Raw genomic sequence first — 24,556 nt, 5'->3', positions numbered from 1 at the left:
CGCCCGAACAGGGACTTGAACCCTGGACCCTCAGATTAAAAGTCTGATGCTCTACCGACTGAGCTATCCGGGCTTCGCTAGCTCACGATGTCGGAGATTGATTTGTTAGTAAATCAATTGTTTACAAATGTGATAAATTAACATTTCCAAAAATAATCTCTGACTGGCATAAAGCCAAATTGTAATAGTTTATAATATTTTATGAAAATGTATTCTCCCTCCAGAGACCGCTCTGGTCTGAATATGTAGCGCATTGGACTACGTAACGGAGCACCAATATCCTGTAAGGTGCCCTAATTGCGGCGTTTCGAATCCCGCTAGTTCCTGTTTTGACTCGTGATCATCTAGAAATATGTACGTCAGCAACTAAAATAAACATAGTAGGCCTATGTTAAAGCATTGGTGGAAAGCTGATTATATTTTCTTTTATTAATCTGAATCTTCAAGTAACTAAAGATATCAAATGTAGTGGAGTAAAAAGTACAATATTTGCCTTTGAGGTGCAGTGGACTAGAAGTATAAAGTGACATGAAATGTAAATACACAACTAAATAACAAGTACATCAAAATTGTACTTAAGTACAGTACTTGAGTAAATGTAATTAGTTACAGTTACTGTCCACCACTGTTTAAGAAGCCTGCATATAAAACATATTCTGTGTACATAAAGCTTATGAGCATTGGAAAACTGGTGTGGGATCACTGATCAGGTGACAAGACCGTTAAAGTGAAGAGACAAGATGGTCACGGATCAGATATCCAACAATATTTTACACACGCAGCCTGGCCTTAAAACAGTGACCGTTGTAAAGCCAAACTCTGTAACAGTGCAAAGAATTTGAAAACACACACACACACACACACACACACACACACACACACAGTTCCAAACATATTAAAATGCTGGAGGGTTTTCATCTACTGTCTTTTTTTTCTTGTAACCCCGCTTCTTCAGCATAGCTCTCCATTCTTCAAATGAGTGTCAGACTCTGGACAGTACCAGTTCCCAAAGTACTGTGCGATGGTGTCTTTCTGTCTTTGTTGCACTTTCTGCAAAGGATCACGTCTGTCTTTTTTTGACTTACTTTCGAAATGTTGATAAGACGAAAAGAATCCGACGGTCGTTCTCTTCATCCACCGTAAAAAACTTTTCAAATGTCGGAGGGATTTCGTCTTCGGCCGTTCTCGTCCTTCATTGGTCAATTATTGGTTGATTCTTGGTTGATTCTTGGTTGCGATACGAGCGCCGATTGGCCACAGCGGACAATTCCTGGTTGATTTGTGGTTACAGACTGAACGGTGATTGGCTTTCACAACCAAGAATTAGTTCGACTCACGCGCTACCTGGAGGTCTAGTTTGGTTTGGTTTAGTTACATATGCTTTCAGCATATATATATATATATATATATATATATATATATATATATATATATATATATATATATATATATATATATATATATATATATATATATATACACATATACGCACAATTGATGTTGCCCCTCTGACTACTGACTTTCAACGTACATGTGTTATTACAACTAATACTTAATAAACAGGTAAAATAATGCAAAACTCTAAAAGTCGGTGAACAGACGTCCGTTTAGAAAAAGTGAGGTAACTACAATACAGACAAACTAAAAGAAGATGAATGCTAACCTCTATTGTTATTGTCATTTTTTCTCTGCAGTAAATGTGTCTTAGCTAGCTACCTACCTAGCTCGGCAAAACAAATGAAATCGTTTTGGCATCTCACCTTGTTATCTCAATACAATAATTACTAATTGATAGCCAACTTCAACAATGAAGTGTGTGCGCCCTCAGGTGGAGTGGTAGCAAGGGTCAACCTGTCATATGCAGCTTCGTCAATATACAGATACTCAAAGCTGATTGGTTGCGAAAAGATGGTGAATTTTGGCGATGGTTGGGAAGTTTGGAGAAACATGGAAATGAGAAGATGTGGTTCCATGATCGATATACCACATATTGCCAATTTTGAAAAACTACTTCCGCCCGAACAGGGACTTGAACCCTGGACCCTCAGATTAAAAGTCTGATGCTCTACCGACTGAGCTATCCGGGCGCTCTAATCACGCTGAAGTACCATATCAACTATGAATATGCTACTGTTACTGTTGAGCTTCTGAGCGAAGACGGAAGGAAGTGGAAGTTAAACCTCTCGCTTCACCCATAGGTTTTACCTCCCAGGCTAGCTAAGGCTAGTCGTTAGCTATATTTATCCTACTCTAGCCCTGTACACTGTCTGTGGTTTAGACACCAGCATTCATCCTCCTGGTGAGTTATTGAATACTAAAAAATGTGGCACACTTTTTTATAAAGCTGATTACCTAACTGTCCTCAAAATGTCATTGTTTAGTCTCGCTGTTAAATGCACATGTCGTGGCGTGTCAATGAAAACCGCTCGGCCTTCATTTAACCTGTTAACAAACGATAGACACTCAATAACAAACGTGGAGACCCAGAGCCACAGCACACATGGCACGCGTCTGTTGAGGAATCATCACTCCAAGGTAAATTAAAGTTCAATGATTATTATTTGAATCGCAGTCGGTTTATTCTGCAGCCAAAACCGAACACTGACTTGTCAGTCTTGTTACCTGTGTCTCCTCTATTAGGTACCAGAGGTGGCTACGTGGGAACTAATCCCAGAGGACCAGCTTCCTCCGGTAATAGCCTCATGACTGGTTGAATGTGAACACAATACAGTACTTGGGTTGTGTAAGGCTTGGTGACGTAATAACGCCTTGAAATTCATGTCAGAAATTTAAATATTGGTTTAAATATTGGGTCATACTGGCCAAAGTTATGGGGCATAAATTACGACAGTGTTTGCTGATTAGATGTTATTAATGGATGTAATAACTTTATTCAATAGATACTTACAGTGTGACGGTTTTGGTTCTCTTTAGTTTCGCTGACAACACCCACACTTCACTACACACGCATCCACGTTGACATTACTGACGGACACACCTCATAGAGCTAACTATCTCTTTATTTAGTAAAAAATAAATACTTTTCTTTACCATCATCTGTTGTCCTTGCCGTATTTGTCATGGCCTAGGAGCCGGGGTTATGACAACAGTTAAAGACATTCTTAAGCAACAGTGAAAATAAACTGTCTCACATACATTTCTAAGCAACACACTATTGATGTTACAGCCTGCCCATATCCCTGCTGACCTGGTGGACAAACTGGAGCGACTGGCCTTGGTTGATTTCCGCACCAAACAGGGACTGGCCTGTTTGGAGAAATCCATACGATTTGCAGATCAGCTTCATGTTCTTGACACGTCAGGGGTTGAACCAATGGATTCAGTTCTGGAGGACAGGTATGGTACAGACAGATAATGTAAAACACTGTATTTTGCACGTGGGCCTTTTAATCACAATTAGAACCAAATAGCATACAACAAATAAGCAACAACTGTTGCTCAATTTAAACTCTTGTGAAGCCTGTTGTATTAATGTGATTATGTTTATGTCCATGCACATTCAGGGCATTGAAACTGAGGGACGATGTCGTGATGGAAGGAGACTGTGCTGAAGAACTGCTTCATCTCTCCAAAAACACAGTTGAAGAATATTTTGTGGCACCACCAGGTAAGGAAACAACCTGAATACATTTATTTTGAAACATTAGTGTTGATTTCAAGATTATTGAGATGATGAATAAATAAAACTATAATAAAAAAACGTAATAAAGCCTACACTCCTCACTGTATATCTCACCTTTTCTTTATTCATATGTATACTGCTGTCTGTACTTATACCTGCACTTTATAATTTGGCAACTCCTGTTCATGTTCATAAGTGCTCATACTGTACATATCTTAGTGTTTTCATATCTACACTATTCTATATATATGTATATACATATATATATACTATCCATTACTCTGCAATGACAAAGTTGACTCTAATCTCAAATTAATTATGATGGTGTAACTTTTTCATCTTGTTTTTGTTTGTAAATGTGAAGATCCTTCACTACTGTTTATTTTTCTCATGGCAGGAAACATCCCTTTACCAAAGAGGGAGGAGAGAGCCGCCATGCTGAAACACTCAGAATTATGATGTGTATTACTAATTTGTTCTCATTTGGTGTGTAAAATAAAAACCTGGATGTGCATTTAGATTTGTTATTTTTCAGTTTCTTTTGACAGTTGCAGTATTGATAGATCCTGTTTTTGTTTCAGTATTATTGTATGTGCAGTGTGAGTGAGCAGTGTGTTGGAAACCTGTGATATGAGAGGATTCACTGCAATGGCAGAACATTGTTTTAATTTGGGATTTACATTATGATCTTGATAGTGTGTCCTGTTTTCATTCTAGTCTTGTTTAACTTTAATTTGAAAAAAACTAAAACAATACTTAATTCCTACTGTTCTCTCACTTTCTGTTTTGTTTCCAAAGAAAGTGTGATATCATATGATATTTGTGTCTTAAATTAGACTATGACGTGTTTGTCAGGTATCAGCAGAAATGATCTTGCCTTTATTTAAACCGGGCGGTCCTGATTTGACCTCGTAAATGAATAAACATACCATAAGGCTGTGTTATGATCAAGATGCAGCGCCCTTAGCAGCAGAATCATGTTTGGAGAATAGAAACCGAAAGTTATCGAGTCAGTGAAGGGAAAACGAATCTTCAGTGAAGGGGAGGGAGTCGATCAGCTGAGGCAGACTGTATATAAACTGTGGGCACAGCTGCTCCAGAGCATCGCTTGTTTTCCTCTCACCGTCTGAAGACCTGAAGCTGTCCAGAAGAATTTACTAAAGTGATCACAAGGTAAGAATCTGTCTTTGTCAACGCTGATAGAAACGCACCGTGGTACTTCTGGAAATAGTTTTTTTTTCTCCTAGACTTATTTCAACAATGTATTGAATTATGTTTCAGGTCTCTTTCATCATGGATATAAGCATCATTATGCTGAATGGGACTTCCCACAAAATGAGTGTGGACCCACAGGACACCGTGGGCTCTCTGAAGACACGGATCCAGCAGGAACTAGGAGTTCCCTCTGAGACCCAGAGGCTGGTCTTTATAAACGGCGCGAACACTCCCCTCAGCGACGACTCGAGGCCCGTCAGCTACTACGGCGTCGGTCCCGGAGCCAGCGTGTCCCTGCTGGTGATCCAGCCTGCTCCCCAGCCTGCCACCGTGCAGGTGTTCCTCAGAAACGAAAAGGGGAAGATGAGCACCTATGACATCACACCCGACGAGACGGTGGGCCACTTCAAGAGCCGGGTCCAGTGCAGAGAGAAGATCCCAGAGAGCCAGCAGAGGCTCATCCACCAGGGCCGAGAGATGACGGAGACCGGGTCTAGACTCTCGGACTACAACGTCCAAGCGATGAGCACCATCGACCTGAATCTCCGGCTGAGAGGAGGCTGAGGACACTTCTGGTTCATATAGATGAGCTGATTTTCTGAACATTCCTTTACTAGCTTTAAATGAATCATATAGCTTCAAATGCCTTTTTCAATTTTTTTATTTATTAGTATTTTCATTTGGAAAAATCAACTCATTCCTCTGTGTATTCTGCTGTATTCTGTAACATCTTAAAAACTTGTTTAGGCTTAATTCATTATTTGGCTTCGGCAGTACAAATACGTTATACACACAATGCTGCATTTTGTTAACTGGACACAGTTAAAAACAAATAAAACTTTTCTAATGTAAATTTGCTCGTCTCGTCACATTTCCTGCAGGCCTACTGTTTCCTCTGCTCAGGGGTGGAGCTGTACCCTGTACAGACCACAACCAGAAGGAACCAGAAAGGCCCACTGTAGCATTGTTTTAAAATGTACGTTATTCCAGTTATTATTAAGAGACTTTCTCAGTCATACAATTCAGTGTTTATTACATCTTATAAGTCTTAATCAGTGCTCCGTAAAAAATAAATGTATTATGCTCTGTAATTACAAACAAATTACAAACATTATAACAATCATAGGAGCATGTTATAATAGCTTGAACTCAAATTAATTCAATACTACTATATGTGAGAATTATTGCCCAGTATATAAACAGTAGTAGAGTAAACAGCCCAATGCTGAAGCCACAGTGAAGAAGCAGTTTCCTCCAGATTCATTTTCAGTGAGGAAATCTCATGGAGCTTCATTTCCTCACAGATGCAAGGTAGGCGTACCAAAATAAGGCGACCATGTTGGCAAACAGCACTCTGAACTGTAAGCAAAAAACAGACAGGAAGAGATGGGGATTACCATTAAGTAGTGTCACTATGTGACTCATCATTTGTTCAGTGACAGGATGCCAGTGGAATGCATACCTGAACAGGCACAAAGTTGATATTGATGAACTGGAAGGGAGTCCACACTTTCCAATTCATCTTTAAAGCAGTCCAGTAACTTCCTCTCATCTTCTTCTCAAAGTCTCTCCACCCTTTAGCCTGAATATAGATTGGAATGATTATATGTGTACTTTTATTTATACTTTGCTGCACAATTTGACAAATCTTTTTTTTAAATCTATGTCTCTTGCAATCACATAACTTTATGCCAGTGCATTATCAAATTGCTGGAGTGCCCCTTCAATGAGACGTCTAGGAGGGAGAGTTTCTAAGATGACCTACCTCCAGGATGTTCATAACAAAGTAGAAAATGAGCAGAAAGGCGGGGGCAAAAACAAGCCGATCCAGTAGCAGACGTTTTACAATGCAGAGCGGGTCTGTGCTGGGCATCCATACTTCCATCAGCTGGTAAAATGTTGGAAAAATACACAATGATATATGCATAATGCTTGTTATTTTTCATGATTCTTGGTATGAGAAACAGACCGTGCAGCTGTCTCATTATAGCCGTGACCTTGCAGTCCACAGGATGTCTTTGAAGACAGATAACATTGAAGTTTGTTTCAAAGGAAGATAAAGGAGGACTGGTTCAACCTGGTACCAACCCTCAACATACTTTGTTATGAAGCTTGTTTATCACTGTGTATAAAGGACAGAGACTCAGAGACAGATCTCTGAGCAGCAACTTGACGCATAACTGTATGTGATACAACTCTGCTCCTTCTTGCAAGAATAAATATCCTGATTATTGATTTCAAACTTGGTGTCGAGTAGAATTTTTTTCTAACATAACTGTAATGGCTCACCGGTCCTGTAATAACCAACCTGAAATAGACAAACAGGGAAAAATATTACTACAACATGTATGTATTTTATGTATATTATGTCTGACACTCTAGTGTAACAGGAACATGCCATTACATTCATTATCTTGCTGCACATGAGCCATGACTAGCAAGTCAACCCTCAATTATGTTTCTGTATTTAGTCTCACCCATAAATGGCATAGCGAGCAGCTCCAGCTGGGTCAATCTGATCGACCAGGGCTCCATTGTTGGCCTTTTTTTTTTGGCTTCCAAAATCTGAGACAGAAGATTTCCCAAAGCTGTGAGGATGCCACTGAAAATATCAAGGACACACAACAAACACAACTATCAATATGCAAGTCCAATCAAATCAAATATGTGTCATTAAGTTGTTGTTGAAGAATATTTTGTGGCACCACCAGGTAAGGAAACAACCTGAATACATTTATTTTGAAACATTAGTGTTGATTTCAAGATTATTGAGATGATAAATAAATAAAACTATAATAAAAAAACGTAATAAAGCCTCACTGTCTATTGACTTAGACACATACACTTACCTGTAGTATATATGCCCCTCCCATAAATATTCATACTACACTCCTCACTGTATATCTCACCTTTTCTTTATTCATATGTATACTGCTGTCTGTACTTATACCTGCACTTTATAATTTGGCAACTCCTGTTCATGTTCATAAGTGCTCATACTGTACATATCTTAGTGTTTTCATATCTACACTATTCTATATATATGTACAGTTGTGGTCAAAAGTTTACATACACTTGTAAAGAACATAATGTCATGGCTCTCTTGAGTTTCCAGTTATTTCTACAACTCTGATTTTTCTCTGATAGAGTGATTGGAACAGATACTTCTTTGTCACAAAAAACATTCATGAAGTTTGGTTCTTTCATGACTTTATTATGGGTTAACAGAAAAAGTGATCAAATCTGCTGGGTCAAAAATATACATACAGCAGTGCTAATATTTGGTTACATGTCCCTTGGCCATTTTCACTTCAATTAGGCGCTTTTGGTAGCCATCCACAAGCTTCTGGCAAGCTTCTCGTTGAATCTTTGACCACTCCTCTTGACAGAATTGGTGCAGTTCAGTTAAATTTGATGGCTTTCTGACATGGACTTGTTTCTTCAGCATTGTCCACATGTTCTCAATGGGATTTTAAGTCAGGACTTTGGGAAGGCCATTCTAAAACCCTAATTCTAGCCTGATTTAGCCATTCCATTACCACTTTTGATGTGTGTTTGGGGTCATTGTCCTGTTGGAACACCCAACTGCGCCCAAGACCCAACCTTCGGGCTGATGATTTTAGGTTATCTTGAAGAATTTGAAGGTAATCCTCCTTCTTCATTATCCCATTTACTCTCTGTAAAGCACCAGTTCCATTGGCAGCAAAACAGCCCCACAGCATAATACTACCACCACCGTGCTTGACGGTAGGCATGGTGTTCTTGGGGTTAAAGGCCTCACCTTTTCTCCTCCAAACATATTGCTGGGCATTGTGGCCAAACAGCTCGATTTTTTTTTTTTTTTTGACCACAGAACTTTCCTCCAGAAGGTCTTATCTTTGTCCATGTGATCAGCAGCAAACTTCAGTCGAGCCTTAAGGTGCCGCTTTTGGAGCAAGGGCTTCCTTCTTGCACGGCAGCCTCTCAGTCCATGGAGATGCAAAACACGCTTGACTGTGGACACTGACACCTGTGTTCCAGCAGCTTCTAATTCTTGGCAGATCTGCTTTTTGGTGGTTCTCGGTTGACTCTTCACCCTCCTGACCAATTTTCTCTCAGCAGCAGGTGATAGCTTGCGTTTTCTTCCTGATTGTGGCAGTGACAAAACAGTGCCATGCACTTTATACTTACAAACAATTGTTTGCACTGTTGCTCTTGGGACCTGCAGCTGCTTTGAAATGGCTCCAAGTGACTTTCCTGACTTGTTCAAGTCAATGATTCGCTTTTTCAGATCCATGCTGAGCTCCTTTGACTTTCCCATTGTAGCGTTTGTGGGCGTTTGTATCCAATGAGCCCTATTTAAATGGCCTCAGAGAAGTCACCAGTTGTAGTCACTCATAATCACTCACAAGAAGTTAAGAGGCCATGCTATGAAGCTCATTTCATTGACACAACTTTCTAAGTCACCAAAATTGCTAATTCATGTTGCTGTATGTATATTTTTGACCCAGCAGATTTTGTCACTTTTTCTGTTAACCCATAATAAAGTCATGAAAGAACCAAACTTCATGAATGTTTTTTGTGACAAAGAAGTATCTGTTCCAATCACTCTATCAGAGAAAAATCAGAGTTGTAGAAATAACTGGAAACTCAAGAGAGCCATGACATTATGTTCTTTACAAGTGTATGTAAACTTTTGACCACAACTGTATATACATATATATATACTATCCATTACTCTGCAATGACAAAGTTGACTCTAATCTCAAATTAATTATGATGGTGTAACTTTTTCATCTTGTTTTTGTTTGTAAATGTGAAGATCCTTCACTACTGTTTATTTTTCTCATGGCAGGAAACATCCCTTTACCAAAGAGGGAGGAGAGAGCCGCCATGCTGAAACACTCAGAATTATGATGTGTATTACTAATTTGTTCTCATTTGGTGTGTAAAATAAAAACCTGGATGTGCATTTAGATTTGTTATTTTTCAGTTTCTTTTGACAGTTGCAGTATTGATAGATCCTGTTTTTGTTTCAGTATTATTGTATGTGCAGTGTGAGTGAGCAGTGTGTTGGAAACCTGTGATATGAGAGGATTCACTGCAATGGCAGAACATTGTTTTAATTTGGGATTTACATTATGATCTTGATAGTGTGTCCTGTTTTCATTCTAGTCTTGTTTAACTTTAATAAAACAAACAAAAAACAATACTTAATTCCTACTGTTCTCTCACTTTGTTTTGTTTCCAAAGAAAGTGTGATATCATATGATATTTGTGTCTTAAATTAGACTATGACGTGTTTGTCAGGTATCAGCAGAAATGATCTTGCCTTTATTTAAACCGGGCGGTCCTGATTTGACCTCGTAAATGCATAAACATACCATAAGGCTGTGTTATGATCAAGATGCAGCGCCCTTAGCAGCAGAGTCATGTTTGGAGAATAAAAACCGAAAGTTATCGAGTCAGTGAAGGGAAAACGAATCTTCAGTGAAGGGGAGGGAGTCGATCAGCTGAGGCAGACTGTATATAAACTGTGGGCACAGCTGCTCCAGAGCATCGCTTGTTTTCCTCTCACCGTCTGAAGACCTGAAGCTGTCCAGAAGAATTTACTAAAGTGATCACAAGGTAAGAATCTGTCTTTGTCAACGCTGATAGAAACGCACCGTGGTACTTCTGGAAATAGTTTTTTTTCCTCCTAGGCTTATTTCAACAATGTATTGAATTATGTTTCAGGTCTCTTTCATCATGGATATAAGCATCATTATGCTGAATGGGACTTCCCACAAAATGAGTGTGGACCCACAGGACACCGTGGGCTCTCTGAAGACACGGATCCAGCAGGAACTAGGAGTTCCTTCTGAGACCCAGAGGCTGGTCTTTATAAACGGCGCGAACACTCCCCTCAGCGACGACTCGAGGCCCGTCAGCTACTACGGCGTCGGTCCCGGAGCCAGCGTGTCCCTGCTGGTGATCCAGCCTGCGCCCGTGCAGGTGTTCCTCAAAAACGAAAAGGGGAAGATGAGCACCTATGACATCACACCCGACGAGACGGTGGGCCACTTCAAGAGCCGGGTCCAGTGCAGAGAGAAGATCCCAGAGAGCCAGCAGAGGCTCATCCACCAGGGCCGAGAGATGACGGAGACCGGGTCTAGACTCTCGGACTACAACGTCCAAGCGATGAGCACCATCGTCCTGAGTCTCCGGCTAAGAGGAGGCTGAGGACACTTCTGGTTCATATAGATGAGCTGATTTTCTGAACATTCCTTTACTAGCTTTAAATGAATCATATAGCTTCAAATGCCTTTTTCAATTTTTTTATTTATTAGTATTTTCATTTGGAAAAATCAACTAATTCCTCTGTGTATTCTGCTGTATTCTGTAACATCTTAAAAACTTGTTTAGGCTTAATTCATTATTTGGCTTCGGCAGTACAAATAAGTTATACACACAATGCTGCATTTTGTTAACTGGACACAGTTAAAAACAAACAAAACTTTTCAAATGTAAATTTGCTCGTCTCGTCACATTTCCTGCAGGCCTACTGTTTCCTCTGCTCAGGGGTGGAGCTGTACCCTGTACAGACCACAACCAGAAGGAACCAGAAAGGCCCACTGTAGCATTGTTTTAAAATGTACGTTATTCCAGTTATTATTAAGAGACTTTCTCAGTCATACAATTCAGTGTTTATTACATCTTATAAGTCTTAATCAGTGCTCCGTAAAAAATAAATGTATTATGCTCTGTAATTACAAACAAATTACAAACATTATAACAATCATAGGAGCATGTTATAATAGCTTGAACTCAAATTAATTCAATACTACTATATGTGAGAATTATTGCCCAGTATATAAACAGTAGTAGAGTAAACAGCCCAATGCTGAAGCCACAGTGAAGAAGCAGTTTCCTCCAGATTCATTTTCAGTGAGGAAATCTCATGGAGCTTCATTTCCTCACAGATGCAAGGTAGGCGTACCAAAATAAGGCGACCATGTTGGCAAACAGCACTCTGAACTGTAAGCAAAAAACAGACAGGAAGAGATGGGGATTACCATTAAGTAGTGTCACTATGTGACTCATCATTTGTTCAGTGACAGGATGCCAGTGGAATGCATACCTGAACAGGCACAAAGTTGATATTGATGAACTGGAAGGGAGTCCACACTTTCCAATTCATCTTTAAAGCAGTCCAGTAACTTCCTCTCATCTTCTTCTCAAAGTCTCTCCACCCTTTAGCCTGAATATAGATTGGAATGATTATATGTGTACTTTTATTTATACTTTGCTGCACAATTTGACAAATCTTTTTTTTTAAATCTATGTCTCTTGCAATCACATAACTTTATGCCAGTGCATTATCAAATTGCTGGAGTGCCCCTTCAATGAGACGTCTAGGAGGGAGAGTTTCTAAGATGACCTACCTCCAGGATGTTCATAACAAAGTAGAAAATGAGCAGAAAGGCGGGGGCAAAAACAAGCCGATCCAGTAGCAGACGTTTTACAATGCAGAGCGGGTCTGTGCTGGGCATCCATACTTCCATCAGCTGGTAAAAGTAATGGCTCACCGGTCCTGTAATAACCAACCTGAAATAGACAAACAGGGAAAAATATTACTACAACATGTATGTATTTTATGTATATTATGTCTGACACTCTAGTGTAACAGGAACATGCCATTACATTCATTATCTTGCTGCACATGAGCCATGACTAGCAAGTCAACCCTCAATTATGTTTCTGTATTTAGTCTCACCCATAAATGGCATAGCGAGCAGCTCCAGCTGGGTCAATCTGATCGACCAGGGCTCCATTGTTGGCCTTTTTTTTGGCTTCCAAAATCTGAGACAGAAGATTTCCCAAAGCTGTGAGGATGCCACTGAAAATATCAAGGACACACAACAAACACAACTATCAATATGCAACGGGTACATTAATGATACGGTAGTCCAATCAAATCAAACACGTGTCATTAAGTTGTTAGGGGAGGTTTTATGTGCATGATGCTGATTGGCTAAAGCCAGAGGGCTGACACAGAAGGGCAACCTGTGGTCAGTGCAAAGTTTACACTGCAAACAAAGTGGTCCATCGGACATACTCTGAAGTCAACAATACAGTAAGAGCTGATAACAAATGGCGATATTAGTTACCATGTAGCAAACAGTAAGTTCATAAACTGCACTTTGTCTTAGTAAGTCCCTTAATAAATGAGAACATGTCACTTCTGACGGTCAATCAGAAGAAACACAACACAAAACATGCGCCAGGCTGCAGAACAATAACCACTGTTGACCAGTTACAGTCAGAGAACAACCAGAGCTACACACCTCGTTACAGACTTAGTAAGGATGGGATATTTCTTCAGAAGAACCAGATATTGTTGTAGTAAACGGATAGAAATGGGCGCATTCCGCACAGGCAGGCTCTCCACAGGCATTGTCAGTTGTTTAACTGTACAAACATTACCACCACGAGACTAACAGCACTGACAGCAGAGGAGTTGAAAAGGAGCAGCTTCTTCCTGCAAACAGCATCGCGTCACTGACGGAGCCACGCCTTCAAGTCGACGTCAAAAACAGCCGACAAAGATGATCAGTTGAAGAATATGATTTCTGTCTAGTATTAAACTGCAGACCTGCACGCGTGCTCACATATGTGAAAGAATATGCGGTTTTGTCTTACTATTCCTGTTATTCTGGCTCCTCCTGATCGCACAACACACCGACTTCTAACAGTTACTGAACTGTTTCATGGTAGACATGTTTACTTTTTGTTGCACTGGAATATGGAAACTAATAATAATCACTTCACTTCATTGAGGCGCGACAGTGAGCTAGCATTTGTACTACTATAGTGTGTCTATAGTATGCACATATATGGCACTGTCTTATGTCATCACTTTTCCTCTTATTGTCTTTCTATCTTACCTGTCATTTTATCTTATACATGACTAGTGTTTTATTGCTGAGTTGACCCGTTCTATGGTCAAAAGCATTTCATTGTAATTGAACCCATGTTAGCCAACTTATGTCAAATAAAACTGAAACGTGAAAGACAATAATCACATCTTTTAGTATTTTTATCTTTGGTAAATCTACCGCCACAGTACATTTCTGCTTTCTAAGCCTTGTGCATTTAAACAAGTTGTTTTTTTTCCCCCACACACACAAAAGATGACAAAGTGGTGCTGAAACTCAGCAGTGGAACATGGACAGCACTACATCTGCTCTATGAGATCTGAGGAAGTTAGCCTATTTTAGATTAGACTGCATGGAGCTAATGTAGAGACATTAATATGAAACAACTTTTTGGAACCACTTTAATACAACCAATTTTTCAATAAAAAGTAAAAAACAAAAACATATTTACAATGTTGAACAAACAGTTTTAGAAAAGGCATTTAAGAAAGATTCAGTATATAGCACAAAACAGTTTAAACTGCCAACATGAACTCCGTCATAAAGAAATCTCTGCACATTTGGTTTTTATAAAGAGGAAACTGTGGAAGCTTATGGGTGTGTTTTGGTCTGTAGGTCACCAACATACATGTAGGAAAACGAATAAAATCCTAAAGTTCCTTCCAGTTTACGGGAGACTTTCCAGATTTCTTTAGCAGCTCGTTGGCCTTTGAGAAATGCTTGCATCCAAAAAACCCTCTATGACAAGACAAGGGAGAAGGATGCACAGTCTGCAGGACGTGGTGGCGTTTCTACAGACACAGAGAACACAAAGTTAGATGCATGAAGGTTTTAAAAGGCTTTGGTTTAAAACAACAGAGTGGACCCACCCTGTTAATAGCAGCTCCCTTCTTCTGAGCATATGATCCCCAAAGGATGAAGACAAGGCCTTCCAGGTTGTTGCTGAGCCACTGCACCACGGCGTCAGTGAACGTCTCCCAGCCTTTGTCTTTGTGGGAGTTGGCCTGGTGCGCTCGGACAGTCAACACAGCGTTGAGCAACAACACACCTGATGAGCGAGGTGACAGGCGGAGAAAGTGGCAGGTGAGGTAAAGACCAACAGATCTCTTGCTGTGCAAGTTTCATAAACTGCTTTTTGTTTTTTTAAATACCTTGTTTGGACCATCCAGTCAGATCTCCGTGTCCTGGGTGCTGAAAGCCTTCAATGTCCGACACCAGCTCTTTGTACATGTTCTCCAAACTACATGGAAAAGGATGAAGGGTTTGATAAATGTGTCAAAGGACGAAGTCTAGTTTGACCAGCTCACAGGCAAAGATACCGAAAAGGTTTTCACCTGGGCGGAGGACGCACTGGTCTTTTCACGCTAAAGCACAATCCATGGGCTTGGTTAGGACCGTGATATGGATCCTGGCCAAGAATCACCACTTTGACCTGGAAATAGAGGGATTAGACAAATCACACACACACACACACACACACACACACACACACACACACACACACACACTTTGATTTTCCATTTTTCGTTTGCAAATTTAATTTGCAAGTGAAGTCCTCAGCGCCTGCTGGGGGTGTGTAGGCGGCTTGCTGTCTGTTTAGCACGTGGGAGGCTCTACAATGTGTTTGTCAACGTATGTCCCAATAGCTGCTCTTAAGTGTGATAAGAGACAGGATGTCTCGCAGTCTTCTACAACTTAACTGAGATGAAACAGAAGTTATTTTTATTGGCCCCGATACTGTCATGCACAATTCCACAAACTTAACTGGCCCACTCAAGACAGTTTAAGATTATGTTTGAGCCCAACATACAATGAAGGACTTGTGTCCTCACTGCAGGAAGCCTCAGGCATTCAGAGCAGAGATAACCAACTTTAAATGCTTCTCTTTATCCCATACAGCAGTTTGCAACGTCTGTGTGTTTGCTTGTTTATGTCAACATTAAATACTGTATACTGTGGTGTCAGACACAGTGTCTCAGGTCACCGCAGATAGACTTACATCTCGGATGTCACACGTCTGAGTCCAGGTGAAGACGTGTTCAGCAGGTGGGTACACGGTGTGGCGTTTCCTCTCTTCACAAACAAAATGCATCAACTGTGGCAGAGACATAGTTATTTAAACAGCTCATAACCACAGAGACACCGTGTGCATGGTGACGTGCTTTCTCTCTCACTCGTTTAAAGTAGGGTTTTCCAAATTCCCCCGACAGTCCCTTAGTCCAGCTTTCCCCAAACCCCGGAGGTGTTTGAGCAGAGGCGAGTTTCTCCAGCGCCGCTTTCTTGTTGCGGGCGATCCTGTCGAGCTGCTCCGCGGAGAGAGGATCAGGAGACGGGCTGGACGGCTCCGCCTCCATCGCCACGGACTTCAGCTTCTTCTGCACAATTGAAGCGTTTTCAACGAAATACACAGCGGGTGAGAAGCGCGCAGACTGGTTTTGAAACCGATTTAGAAACCGTCGACAGTGAAGTGCAAACATTTTTCGTGCTGTGGTAGCTATTTGCTCCACTTTTGACAACGACCAAGAACACAGCAGTGCTTGTGAACGCAGCTTGGATTACGCTAAACGTGTTTTAAATAGGACTACAAGTAAGTACACTGTGGTGTTTAGATACTAATAACGTTATGTTTTAACAGTACAAGCTAGACACGTGTTTAATGTTGGTTAACACACTGAAGAAGAGGTGACGCTCACCGGGTCCTTGGCATCCTCCTCGGCTTCATTTATGTCGTTAGAAACTCTCTTCTTCGACACAGGCGAAAAAAATGAGTTAATAGTTTTTTGTCCAATCATTTTGTTGAAGAACACCGTGGCGGCAAGCAGCTGTTAACTAATTATTTAAAGGTATTAGTGCTAATGTAGGCGCGCAGTGGTCCCCTCAGAAAACACAAACTCTCTTACTAGTATTGAAGTATTCGCGCCAAAAAATAAATGACGAAACAGAGTTATGCTAATGAGCTGAGTGCTGTTTCTGACCAACTGTTGTCTTCTGCAGTCTGTGGAAGCTAAACTATCGAGCAGACATTTAACGGAAATATATGTTTTATCAACTATTTTTTCAATATCTCTATTATGTGATATTGTATTGTGTAAAGGGATAATTTCAACAGATTTACTGTTGTCACATCGTTTTGTAGAGCTAAAATAAATTGGTCGATTGAACAGAAGTTAATCGTCGACTATTTTGATAATAAATACATTTTGCATTTGTCAAGAAAAAATGCCCCAAAATCTTTTTCTTCGTTTCTTAAATGTTCCTAAATATGAGGAGTTGCTACTTTTACTTGTTTTATATGATATTGAATATGTTGAACTGTGTTATCTAATACCTTGGGCTTTGGCATTTTCACTATTTTATTTGCAAAATTAGTAATTGATTAATTGTGGAAATAGTTAACTGATTAATAATCAACATTTTTAAAATACTGTTAGTTGCAGCCCTGCCTTTTATTTATATTCGAATATGGTGAGAAATATGGCGTAATAATAATAATCCTGTCAACTCACTGCAGATCCACACATTTATTATTTTCACATTTATTTACAAAACCAGGGTTAATGTTCCATCGTTTTTGCATCATCCAGGTCTTTCAAAATCCTAAAACCAAGGTCCACAGAGTCCCACAGACGACAGGTTACTGCAATGGAAAAGTTTGTGAATAAACTCTCCTGCAATAACAAAGACAGACGTCCACAGAAGAGGATCAAACTGGAGAGTGATGAGAGGATGAAGCAGCGGGAGGACGATGAGGAAGACGAGTTCTCTCAGCCTGTTCCCTGGCAGAAAATAGAGTCGGAGGGACTAGACTGCGACTATGCTCTGCTGCTCTCCAAAGAGGAAGCAGACCACATTTTCAAACAGCTGGAGGAGGAGGTGGTGTACTCAACAGGTACAACATCAAACCTTCTTCTGTAAAGTTATGACCAGACGTGGCAGAGCTGTTGATTGATCGTGGCTGTTTTTGTTGCAGGGGAAGAAGCAAAGGTCCAGGTGTTTGGAAAGGTGCACAGTATACCGAGAAAGCAGGCCACATATGGAGATGCAGGTCTGACCTACACTTATTCTGGAGTGACACGTTTAGCCTGCCCGTGGACTCCAACCTTGGAATATATTCGGGACGTTGTCACAAAAACAACTGGACAAACATTTAACTTTGTTCTGGTTAACAGGTGAGGAAATTCCTGAATTCAAGTTTGAAGATCACAGTTTGAGACTTGTCTCTTTGCTGAAAGTGGTCTTCTCTCCACCAGGTACAAAGATGGGCAGGATCACATGGGGGAGCATCGCGATGATGAGAAGGAGCTGGACCCCCTCTGCCCCATCGCCTCCGTCTCTCTGGGAGCGGCACGAGACTTCATCTTTCGGCACAGAGACGCTCGGGGGAAACGTAGTCGGCGACAGATCGACCCTGTGAAGCTGGAGCTCGCTCACGGAAGCTTGCTCCTCATGAACTCACCGACCAACACTTTCTGGTACCACAGCCTCCCTGTCCGCAAGAAGATTTCCCTGCCTCGCATCAACCTCACCTTCAGACGCATCGTACTGGACAGAAAGAAATGACCAAGCGGGCATCTCACCCAGGCCTTTGGGGCCAGTGAAGCCTTTTGACCGTGGGGCCCAAATTTTGGATGAAAGAGAGAACAAACCTGTTGGTGACACATGGATAAATATCACAAATGTATTTGTTTATGTATAGCTGAAAATCAGGAGCATTTACTCCTAATTTTCATAACTATTATGTATAGTTATGAAAAAATGTACCTTCTATCTCTACAATGTTTTGTCTGAAAACCCTCAGTAAAAGCTGCAGGCTTCACCGTCTTACAGAGATTCAGTGTTTGGGTCAAGAACACTTCAGGAAGTCTGTGCTTGATCTTGAGCATGTCTGCTGTCACACTATATTGTTATAAAAGTACCAAATAATTACTCTTGCTCTAGTTAGCTTTATTTTGTAATACCTGAAAACAATCACCTTTACAGATTGCACGAAAAAATACACACAATCTCACATGAATATACATTAGTGCAAATCGCAAACATTAATGGGTTTTGCGCCAGACCATTCCTCAATTTGACTTAGTTGGTTTGGTGGGAGCAATGGCAGCTACACAGAATTCAAAATATTCAGAAGAACTCAGAATGGCTCTGATGCATTATATCAGTTGTTAAAAATCTCGAACATTAAATATAACATGGCACTTTAACCTCAACTCTGCAAATCACGACAGCGTGAGGACTACTGGCCTCTTGAAACATTAATTCCAATAGTTTCACATAAACTGCTGTAAATGATTAGGCAAATTAGATGAGACAACAGAGAGCCAGAGGTAGGGACAAGTCTACCCATTTGACTTCATAACGTGTAACAACTTCTAAGTAACATCTCCAAGAATTCCGAATCGGCTACTTCTGTGAATGTCTGTAATGTACAGGCAGTGGACAAAATAACAGGAACACCTTAAAGTATATTGCGTTTCAATTTAACACCAACATCTACTGCATCATGAAAATGCCATAGAAAAGTATTAAGATTCACACATGAACAATGTATTGCAGGGCTAGAGAGCACACTATTGTGTTAAGTGTTCCTGTTTTTTTTGTCCCATAGAAGCCAAATTGTTGCATGACAGAAATTGTTACACTTGTCAAAGAAAAGTAGTTTAGATGATCAAAGATATTTGACTAAAAATCTTGCAGGTCCATAATCTTTGGGATCGAGTCTTCTACTCTGGATCAGAGCAGCAGGCAAAGTGGATTTAATACATCGTTCAATGACCTCCAACACGTTGCTGTGACGCAAAATTATCTTTACAGAAACTCGAGGATGGATTTCCTCATTGTCACAAAGTCAGAATCCACCTGTTGGTAACCGTGTTGTAACACAGACAGCTGTGACAGTTTGACTGGAGAAGGCAGAAGTCAGTCGGGCTGCTGAGCTTCGGGTCACTCCTCCGAGTGCAGAGCCAGGTTCAGTCTTCGGACTCTCTCGTAGAAGAGCAGGTAGGCGTTGGACGACAGCACCTCGTGCTGGCTGGCTTTTCGTACAGAGTCGTCTGACACCCAAAGCCACTGGGAGCTGATGGGCGAAGAGGTGCGAGGTGAGGGAGGGCTGCGGCGGTACGTGACGAAATGTCCCGAGTGCATGTCACCGTGGTGAACCAGCACAGCCGTGAGCTGGAACAAGTACTCGGTAGGACTGGAAGGAAAGACGCTAGGATTAGATGTACAGGTGGTGCCAAATAAACGGCTTGGATTACCACCAAAACACTGAATAGCTTGATTCACACGAGTTCCTTGTATTGTTGCACCATGACATTTACCTGTAGTCATATGTGAGGTTCACACCAGGAGACTGAAGAAACACAGATGAACATGTTCCGTTGGTAAAAGGTTTGTTGTTGTTGTACCGATGCTCTGCTTCTGGGAAACAAAATGAAACAAATGTACGATGACAAAAAACAAACTGAACGTGACCCAGGAATGATATCACAGAGTTTACGACACATACCGGTGCCATTAGCAGAGGGCTTTTCCACGGAATCATCTGAATTTTCTGCCTTTATCGGGTTCGGAGCACATTTGATTCGCTGACTTCTGTGTGCGGAAGCATTGTGTTTGTAGCGGTCCATCGATAGATGCTCTGTGAACTGCACATGCTCCTGTCTTTTGATGGGGGTTCCTTCACTGGACCACGTCAGTCTTTGTAAATGGATACAGAGGCACTGGGGGAGCTAGAAGGAGGAGGAAAATATTAAACACAGTAAATAACATTTCATCAAGAAATAAGGAGAAGTATTGATCTACCTAAAATGTTACGTTTCTCTCCCTAAATTAGACACAAACAAGCTATTGTCTACATAGTGAATGAATAATCCAACATAACAAATGAAGCTTACCTTTCCCAGTTTGAGCTGTTTAATGAATGTCGTCCTCTGGCTTTCCAGAACTTGCCCGTTTACTGTGTTCCCTTGTTGAAGCTGAGGTGAAATGATCCCAAACAGAAATGAAACAAAATCTGCCAAATATCGTCTTTGTAATAAAACATGAACGCCTCTCTGGTGTCAAATATTTGAAGTCATATGAATGTGAATGTAAGTAACTTGATGATAGTTCTGTCACAAGGGTTTCCTGTGTATTGGTTTTGGTCACTTACATATTTAATAAAAAGTGATTAGCAGAATTTGGCGAGACAGATGCTGCAGCGAACGTACCTTGGTGCAGTTTTCACACTCCACTTCTTTGATGGTTTCAGAGGAGATGAAATGCTGAAGACACTGGTCTAGAGAGATAGGTCTCCCCTGAGGAAACAACAATGTATAGTAAGAAGTGATAGTATAATACATTTTAATATTCACATGTTCTTGACAGTTTTGCTTACCCACTGAGGTAAAGGGATGGACAGGGAGAGGCTCTCAAATGAGTCATACCGCACCGGACTCTAAATAAAAGCAAAGCAGAGGTATAAATCACCTCAAATAAAATACTACGTCAAACGACACAAACTAGCTTTGCTCATCATTTTGCCGGCAAAAATACCAACAAATGAATAAACTCACTTGTTGTTCGCAGCGCTTGCATGACATATTGCTTGTTAATCGACCATGAAAAGGATGCCGAGACTTCCAAGGACTTGGTATGGGATGAAGAGGGGCTGCGAAATGAAAAAGGAATACAGATGAAATACAATCCTTTGTGCTTTGATACAGTAATCTAGGCTACATCATTTCTTTGTCTCCTTACCTCGACTTCTGCAGGTCATAGTTTTCTCAACTTGATCAGGGATGCTCTGGTATAAAACAAACAAAATATATAAAATAACTGAGTGCAGTAACAGATTTGTAATTTTTGACACTTTTACAACACTGGCTAAAGTTTCCATACTGAAATTGACTTTACTTTAAAAAGGTGTAGTGAGCAGAGTTTGGGTTAAAATGGTGCAAAAACCTCCCTCCAGATTGCACATGTGCTCCAAAGCGCTGAACTGAACTGTAGAGCATACTGAAGGTGTCGGCAAGCAAGAAAAATGTGTGTGCTGCGTTAGAAACGATGCAACTGGGGAGTTCATAACTTGCCTCGAGGGACTGCATGTCAAACAAGTGAGCGACTTTGGGTTGACGATCCCGCTCCTCCTCCAGAGAAGATGTAAGGACATGAAAAAGTTCATGTGCATCCTGAGAACGGAGAAACCAACACAGTCAAGACAACTCTGAAGACTTAAATTCAACACTGCAGCAAGCATTATAGAAACAAACACAAAATACCACTTCACAGTATTATTGACTAACCTGCTCCTCAAAAGAACTGATGTGCCACCGGTAGAGTCTGAGAACATCCAGGAGGCACCCGGCATCGAGTACATCTTCCTCCGCCGGCTGATCACTGGACAGAGCTACCAGTGCAGAAACAGACATCGTCCTTTGTCAAAAAATATGAATGAACACTGCATTTCCACTACGCTCGAGTGACTTATCACAGTTTTATATACCATTGAGAAGCTGAAGCAGGGTCGTGGACAGCTGGTTGTCCTTGCATGACTGGATCATCGGGGAAACTGAAAACCTCTCCAGCCACCTGATGAAGGACGGACATGCTGCCAAACCCTGAAGCAAAGAGTTCAGGAAGCAGGTGTTGCCGAGATTCAACAGACCAGGAACCATACCTGGAAGAAAACACACGAGTCATTGTAAGTTACTGCTCTACATACATTCTGTGTAACACATTGTTGCACTGGTTCTTACCTCTCTTTTTCTTCTTTCTCTCTGTAATTGGGCCCCACAACACGTATACTCCAGCTGCAATCGCAGCAGCTATTCCACCAATGACACCCCAGTTTTTTATCATCTTGTTTCTGAAAAGACAACCGTATGTTAATGAAGCAGAACGGAAGACTTTGAAAGGAGAGGAGTAAAAAAAAAAAAACATGATGGTGGTCGGTAAATACATTTTCATACATCACTTGTGTTGATTACAATACAATAATGATACCAATGTGCGTTTTTGTTTATTCACAGTGCCCTAAACCTGTATCTGGGCACTATAATTGATCTTTGGCAGTAATACCAACATGGTAAGAAAAGCCGGCAGCATCTTTTTTGTCAGGAAGATGGCTACAGCGTTTCATAGATCTTTCATTGAGAAAAGTATTTCTTATATATGTCTGAATGCTTCCCCAACTCTCAAACAGAAAATGTGTACTTACTAAAATGGTCAAGGTCTGCAGCAAAATACTCAAAGTACTCTGAAGTCATTTGTACAACAAAATATAGCTAAATACAGCAGAGTCTATTCTGTGTAACATCAGACCTTGCCTTCAAGATCAACTTTTAGGTCCCGTTAGCCAAAATCAATAGTTTTAAAAACTCTTTCATACCTACTGCCTTCTCTCAACACTGAGAAGTGTTGATGCAACATTTAGGTCATTTAGGAGGCGGTAGTTTGGAGTGATGTTGAATTGACCAGCTACACACCTCAATATAACGCAATACAATTCAACGGCACAAAAAAACACTTTAAGCTTGATAATAGTACGATTTGTTGCAGGGCTGTTGTATTAGACCACATTAGTTTCAGCTCAGTGTACCTCAAACACTGGCAACTGAGTATATATTGTTTTGTAGCTTTGTATTGTTATCTCGCGTTCTGATTTCATCAACAGACGAAGTAGTGTCTTCCTCAGTGAAGTATATAGTAGGAGGGTTGTTCACAGGTTTGGGGCTTTTAGGGAACCCTTATCATTACGCTGTCTTTTTCTGTCTTTCATGATTGCATACTCTCCCTTCCTTAAGACACGGGCAAAACAATACGTAACGTAATGCAAGCTAAATGCATTAATAATGTGATCCATTGACCTTTGGCCGTTTCTCTGTGGTAAAACCAGACATGACGCGACTTCAGATCAAGCAAAGCCTCTTCTAACTTGGCCTCGTCTGCGAGCATCACAGTACTTAAGCTTGACATGCTATTTATTTTATGAGTTATATTATTTTGCAGCCTATGCACGACATTATCTAGTAAGTAACGATACTAACCAGCCCCACTTCATCAACGTGTAACGTTAACCACGAACCCGCTAATACCACCTATCGCATTCATTACAAGAGCTAGCTAGCTTTAGCGTCTATGCTAACTTACCGACAACACCGAGGTTAGGCTGCCCTCGGCGCACTGTGTCGCCTCATTTGATAAATATCCTGTTATCTTGAAATACAGGTAACATTGCTCACTGCTCTGAATCTACGTTGGCAGGTTTTGTAAATGTAACGTGAAACCGGACTCAGTGTCCGTTTGTCCTCCTGTCTGCGCATGTTACACTTTGGGAACCAACGTAGGGCGTCATGACCCACTTTACCCCTGACCCCGTGCACTATAAATAACCTTAAGTTGTCTTTTTCCAGCGGAGAGGTTTTACCTGACTATGGGTCCAGTGCCAAGGAACTCCCCAACAAGCTTATCGGAGCTTTCTGATCGGCACCACAACATTCTGCTTTCATTGCGGAACTCCCGTCTTTGATGGCATGTTGCAGGACGGACTAATTTGAGAGCGTACCGACGTGTTCACAGTTTACATTCCGACCACCAAAATGTTTGTTGCGCACATTTCTGAAGTCATGTGAATTATTCACAGCTACAGCCTTGTCAAGCGAATATGTGACAATAAGTTGAGCTAAAAATTAACATGAATTGTTCAAAAAAAAAAATAATAATAATATATATATATATATATATATATATATATATATATATTATTTTTTATAAAAAAATAATAAATTAAATAATAATAATAAATTATTTTTTTTAATTT

At 40.7% G+C, this 24,556-nt stretch overlaps 8 protein-coding genes and 2 non-coding genes across 14 annotated transcripts; 4 read left to right on the top strand and 6 right to left on the bottom strand.

The window, feature by feature from the left end:
- On the bottom strand, positions 1-73 carry trnak-uuu (transfer RNA lysine (anticodon UUU)). Its single transcript has one exon. It is a non-coding gene; the product is annotated as a tRNA-Lys (tRNA).
- Positions 74-2,014: 1,941 nt separating this feature from the next.
- On the bottom strand, positions 2,015-2,087 carry trnak-uuu (transfer RNA lysine (anticodon UUU)). The gene has a single exon. It is a non-coding gene; the product is annotated as a tRNA-Lys (tRNA).
- Positions 2,088-2,170: 83 nt separating this feature from the next.
- On the top strand, positions 2,171-4,163 carry gatc (glutamyl-tRNA amidotransferase subunit C). Of its 2 annotated transcripts, XM_068703710.1 has the most exons (6): positions 2,171-2,299; positions 2,382-2,535; positions 2,641-2,691; positions 3,188-3,357; positions 3,525-3,628; positions 4,041-4,163. In XM_068703710.1, the coding sequence occupies exons 2-6, from the start codon at positions 2,416-2,418 to the stop codon at positions 4,100-4,102; spliced, it is 507 nt and encodes a 168-aa protein (XP_068559811.1). In that variant the 5' UTR covers positions 2,171-2,299; positions 2,382-2,415; the 3' UTR covers positions 4,103-4,163. The 2 variants fall into 2 exon arrangements, with proteins under 2 accessions (XP_068559811.1, XP_068559810.1); XM_068703709.1 differs by having other exon boundaries at positions 2,171-2,535.
- Positions 4,164-4,613: 450 nt separating this feature from the next.
- On the top strand, positions 4,614-5,711 carry LOC137867227 (polyubiquitin-like). Its single transcript, XM_068703711.1, has 2 exons — positions 4,614-4,816; positions 4,925-5,711. Exon 2 carries the CDS (start codon positions 4,937-4,939, stop codon positions 5,420-5,422), a length of 486 nt encoding a protein of 161 aa, XP_068559812.1. The 5' UTR covers positions 4,614-4,816; positions 4,925-4,936; the 3' UTR covers positions 5,423-5,711.
- Positions 5,712-5,863: 152 nt separating this feature from the next.
- Positions 5,864-7,462, bottom strand: LOC137867141 (peroxisomal membrane protein 2-like; the record flags this gene model as incomplete). The annotated part of the gene is given in 6 exon segments (XM_068703577.1): positions 5,864-6,217; positions 6,321-6,440; positions 6,624-6,755; positions 7,136-7,166; positions 7,336-7,382; positions 7,385-7,462. Coding segments are annotated over 6 exon segments (477 nt in total), but the record flags the coding sequence as incomplete, so codon positions are not given.
- A 2,867-nt stretch (positions 7,463-10,329) lies between these two features.
- LOC137867322 (polyubiquitin-like) lies at positions 10,330-11,160 on the top strand. Its single transcript, XM_068703859.1, has 2 exons — positions 10,330-10,465; positions 10,574-11,160. The coding sequence occupies exon 2, from the start codon at positions 10,586-10,588 to the stop codon at positions 11,057-11,059; it is 474 nt and encodes a 157-aa protein (XP_068559960.1). The 5' UTR covers positions 10,330-10,465; positions 10,574-10,585; the 3' UTR covers positions 11,060-11,160.
- On the bottom strand, positions 11,139-13,353 carry LOC137867321 (peroxisomal membrane protein 2-like). The gene is made up of 5 exons (XM_068703858.1): positions 13,165-13,353; positions 12,594-12,716; positions 12,262-12,424; positions 11,958-12,077; positions 11,139-11,854 (listed from the first exon to the last, which is right to left on the bottom strand). The coding sequence occupies exons 1-5, from the start codon at positions 13,272-13,274 to the stop codon at positions 11,786-11,788; spliced, it is 585 nt and encodes a 194-aa protein (XP_068559959.1). The 5' UTR covers positions 13,275-13,353; the 3' UTR covers positions 11,139-11,785.
- A 795-nt stretch (positions 13,354-14,148) lies between these two features.
- On the bottom strand, positions 14,149-16,656 carry unga (uracil DNA glycosylase a). 2 transcript variants are annotated; one of them, XM_068703716.1, is made up of 7 exons: positions 16,449-16,656; positions 15,930-16,130; positions 15,755-15,850; positions 15,090-15,187; positions 14,907-14,995; positions 14,625-14,803; positions 14,149-14,546 (listed from the first exon to the last, which is right to left on the bottom strand). In XM_068703716.1, the coding sequence occupies exons 1-7, from the start codon at positions 16,545-16,547 to the stop codon at positions 14,406-14,408; spliced, it is 903 nt and encodes a 300-aa protein (XP_068559817.1). In that variant the 5' UTR covers positions 16,548-16,656; the 3' UTR covers positions 14,149-14,405. The 2 variants fall into 2 exon arrangements, with proteins under 2 accessions (XP_068559817.1, XP_068559816.1); XM_068703715.1 differs by lacking the exon at positions 16,449-16,656 and having other exon boundaries at positions 15,930-16,245.
- On the top strand, positions 16,090-18,683 carry alkbh2 (alkB homolog 2, alpha-ketoglutarate dependent dioxygenase). 2 transcript variants are annotated; one of them, XM_068703718.1, is made up of 4 exons: positions 16,090-16,168; positions 17,340-17,644; positions 17,726-17,924; positions 18,006-18,683. In XM_068703718.1, exons 2-4 carry the CDS (start codon positions 17,398-17,400, stop codon positions 18,313-18,315), a joined length of 756 nt encoding a protein of 251 aa, XP_068559819.1. In that variant the 5' UTR covers positions 16,090-16,168; positions 17,340-17,397; the 3' UTR covers positions 18,316-18,683. The 2 variants fall into 2 exon arrangements, with proteins under 2 accessions (XP_068559819.1, XP_068559818.1); XM_068703717.1 differs by lacking the exon at positions 16,090-16,168 and adding an exon at positions 16,269-16,342.
- Positions 18,683-24,254, bottom strand: usp30 (ubiquitin specific peptidase 30). 2 transcript variants are annotated; one of them, XM_068703712.1, is made up of 13 exons: positions 24,164-24,254; positions 22,494-22,603; positions 22,241-22,414; positions 22,041-22,144; positions 21,828-21,926; positions 21,496-21,541; positions 21,312-21,406; positions 21,134-21,193; positions 20,967-21,053; positions 20,652-20,732; positions 20,264-20,486; positions 20,076-20,175; positions 18,683-19,951 (listed from the first exon to the last, which is right to left on the bottom strand). In XM_068703712.1, the coding sequence occupies exons 1-13, from the start codon at positions 24,232-24,234 to the stop codon at positions 19,699-19,701; spliced, it is 1,503 nt and encodes a 500-aa protein (XP_068559813.1). In that variant the 5' UTR covers positions 24,235-24,254; the 3' UTR covers positions 18,683-19,698. The 2 variants fall into 2 exon arrangements, with proteins under 2 accessions (XP_068559813.1, XP_068559815.1); XM_068703714.1 differs by lacking the exon at positions 24,164-24,254 and adding an exon at positions 23,887-24,064.
- Between the last annotated feature and the right edge of the window lie 302 nt (positions 24,255-24,556).

Source organism: Cebidichthys violaceus, unplaced genomic scaffold, assembly GCF_023349555.1.
Source record: "Cebidichthys violaceus isolate CVI_PGR_0920_01 unplaced genomic scaffold, fCebVio1.0.p SCAF_9, whole genome shotgun sequence".
In the NCBI taxonomy this organism is placed as follows: Eukaryota; Metazoa; Chordata; class Actinopteri; order Perciformes; family Stichaeidae; genus Cebidichthys; species Cebidichthys violaceus.
This window is presented reverse-complemented; position numbering and strand designations above follow the sequence as displayed.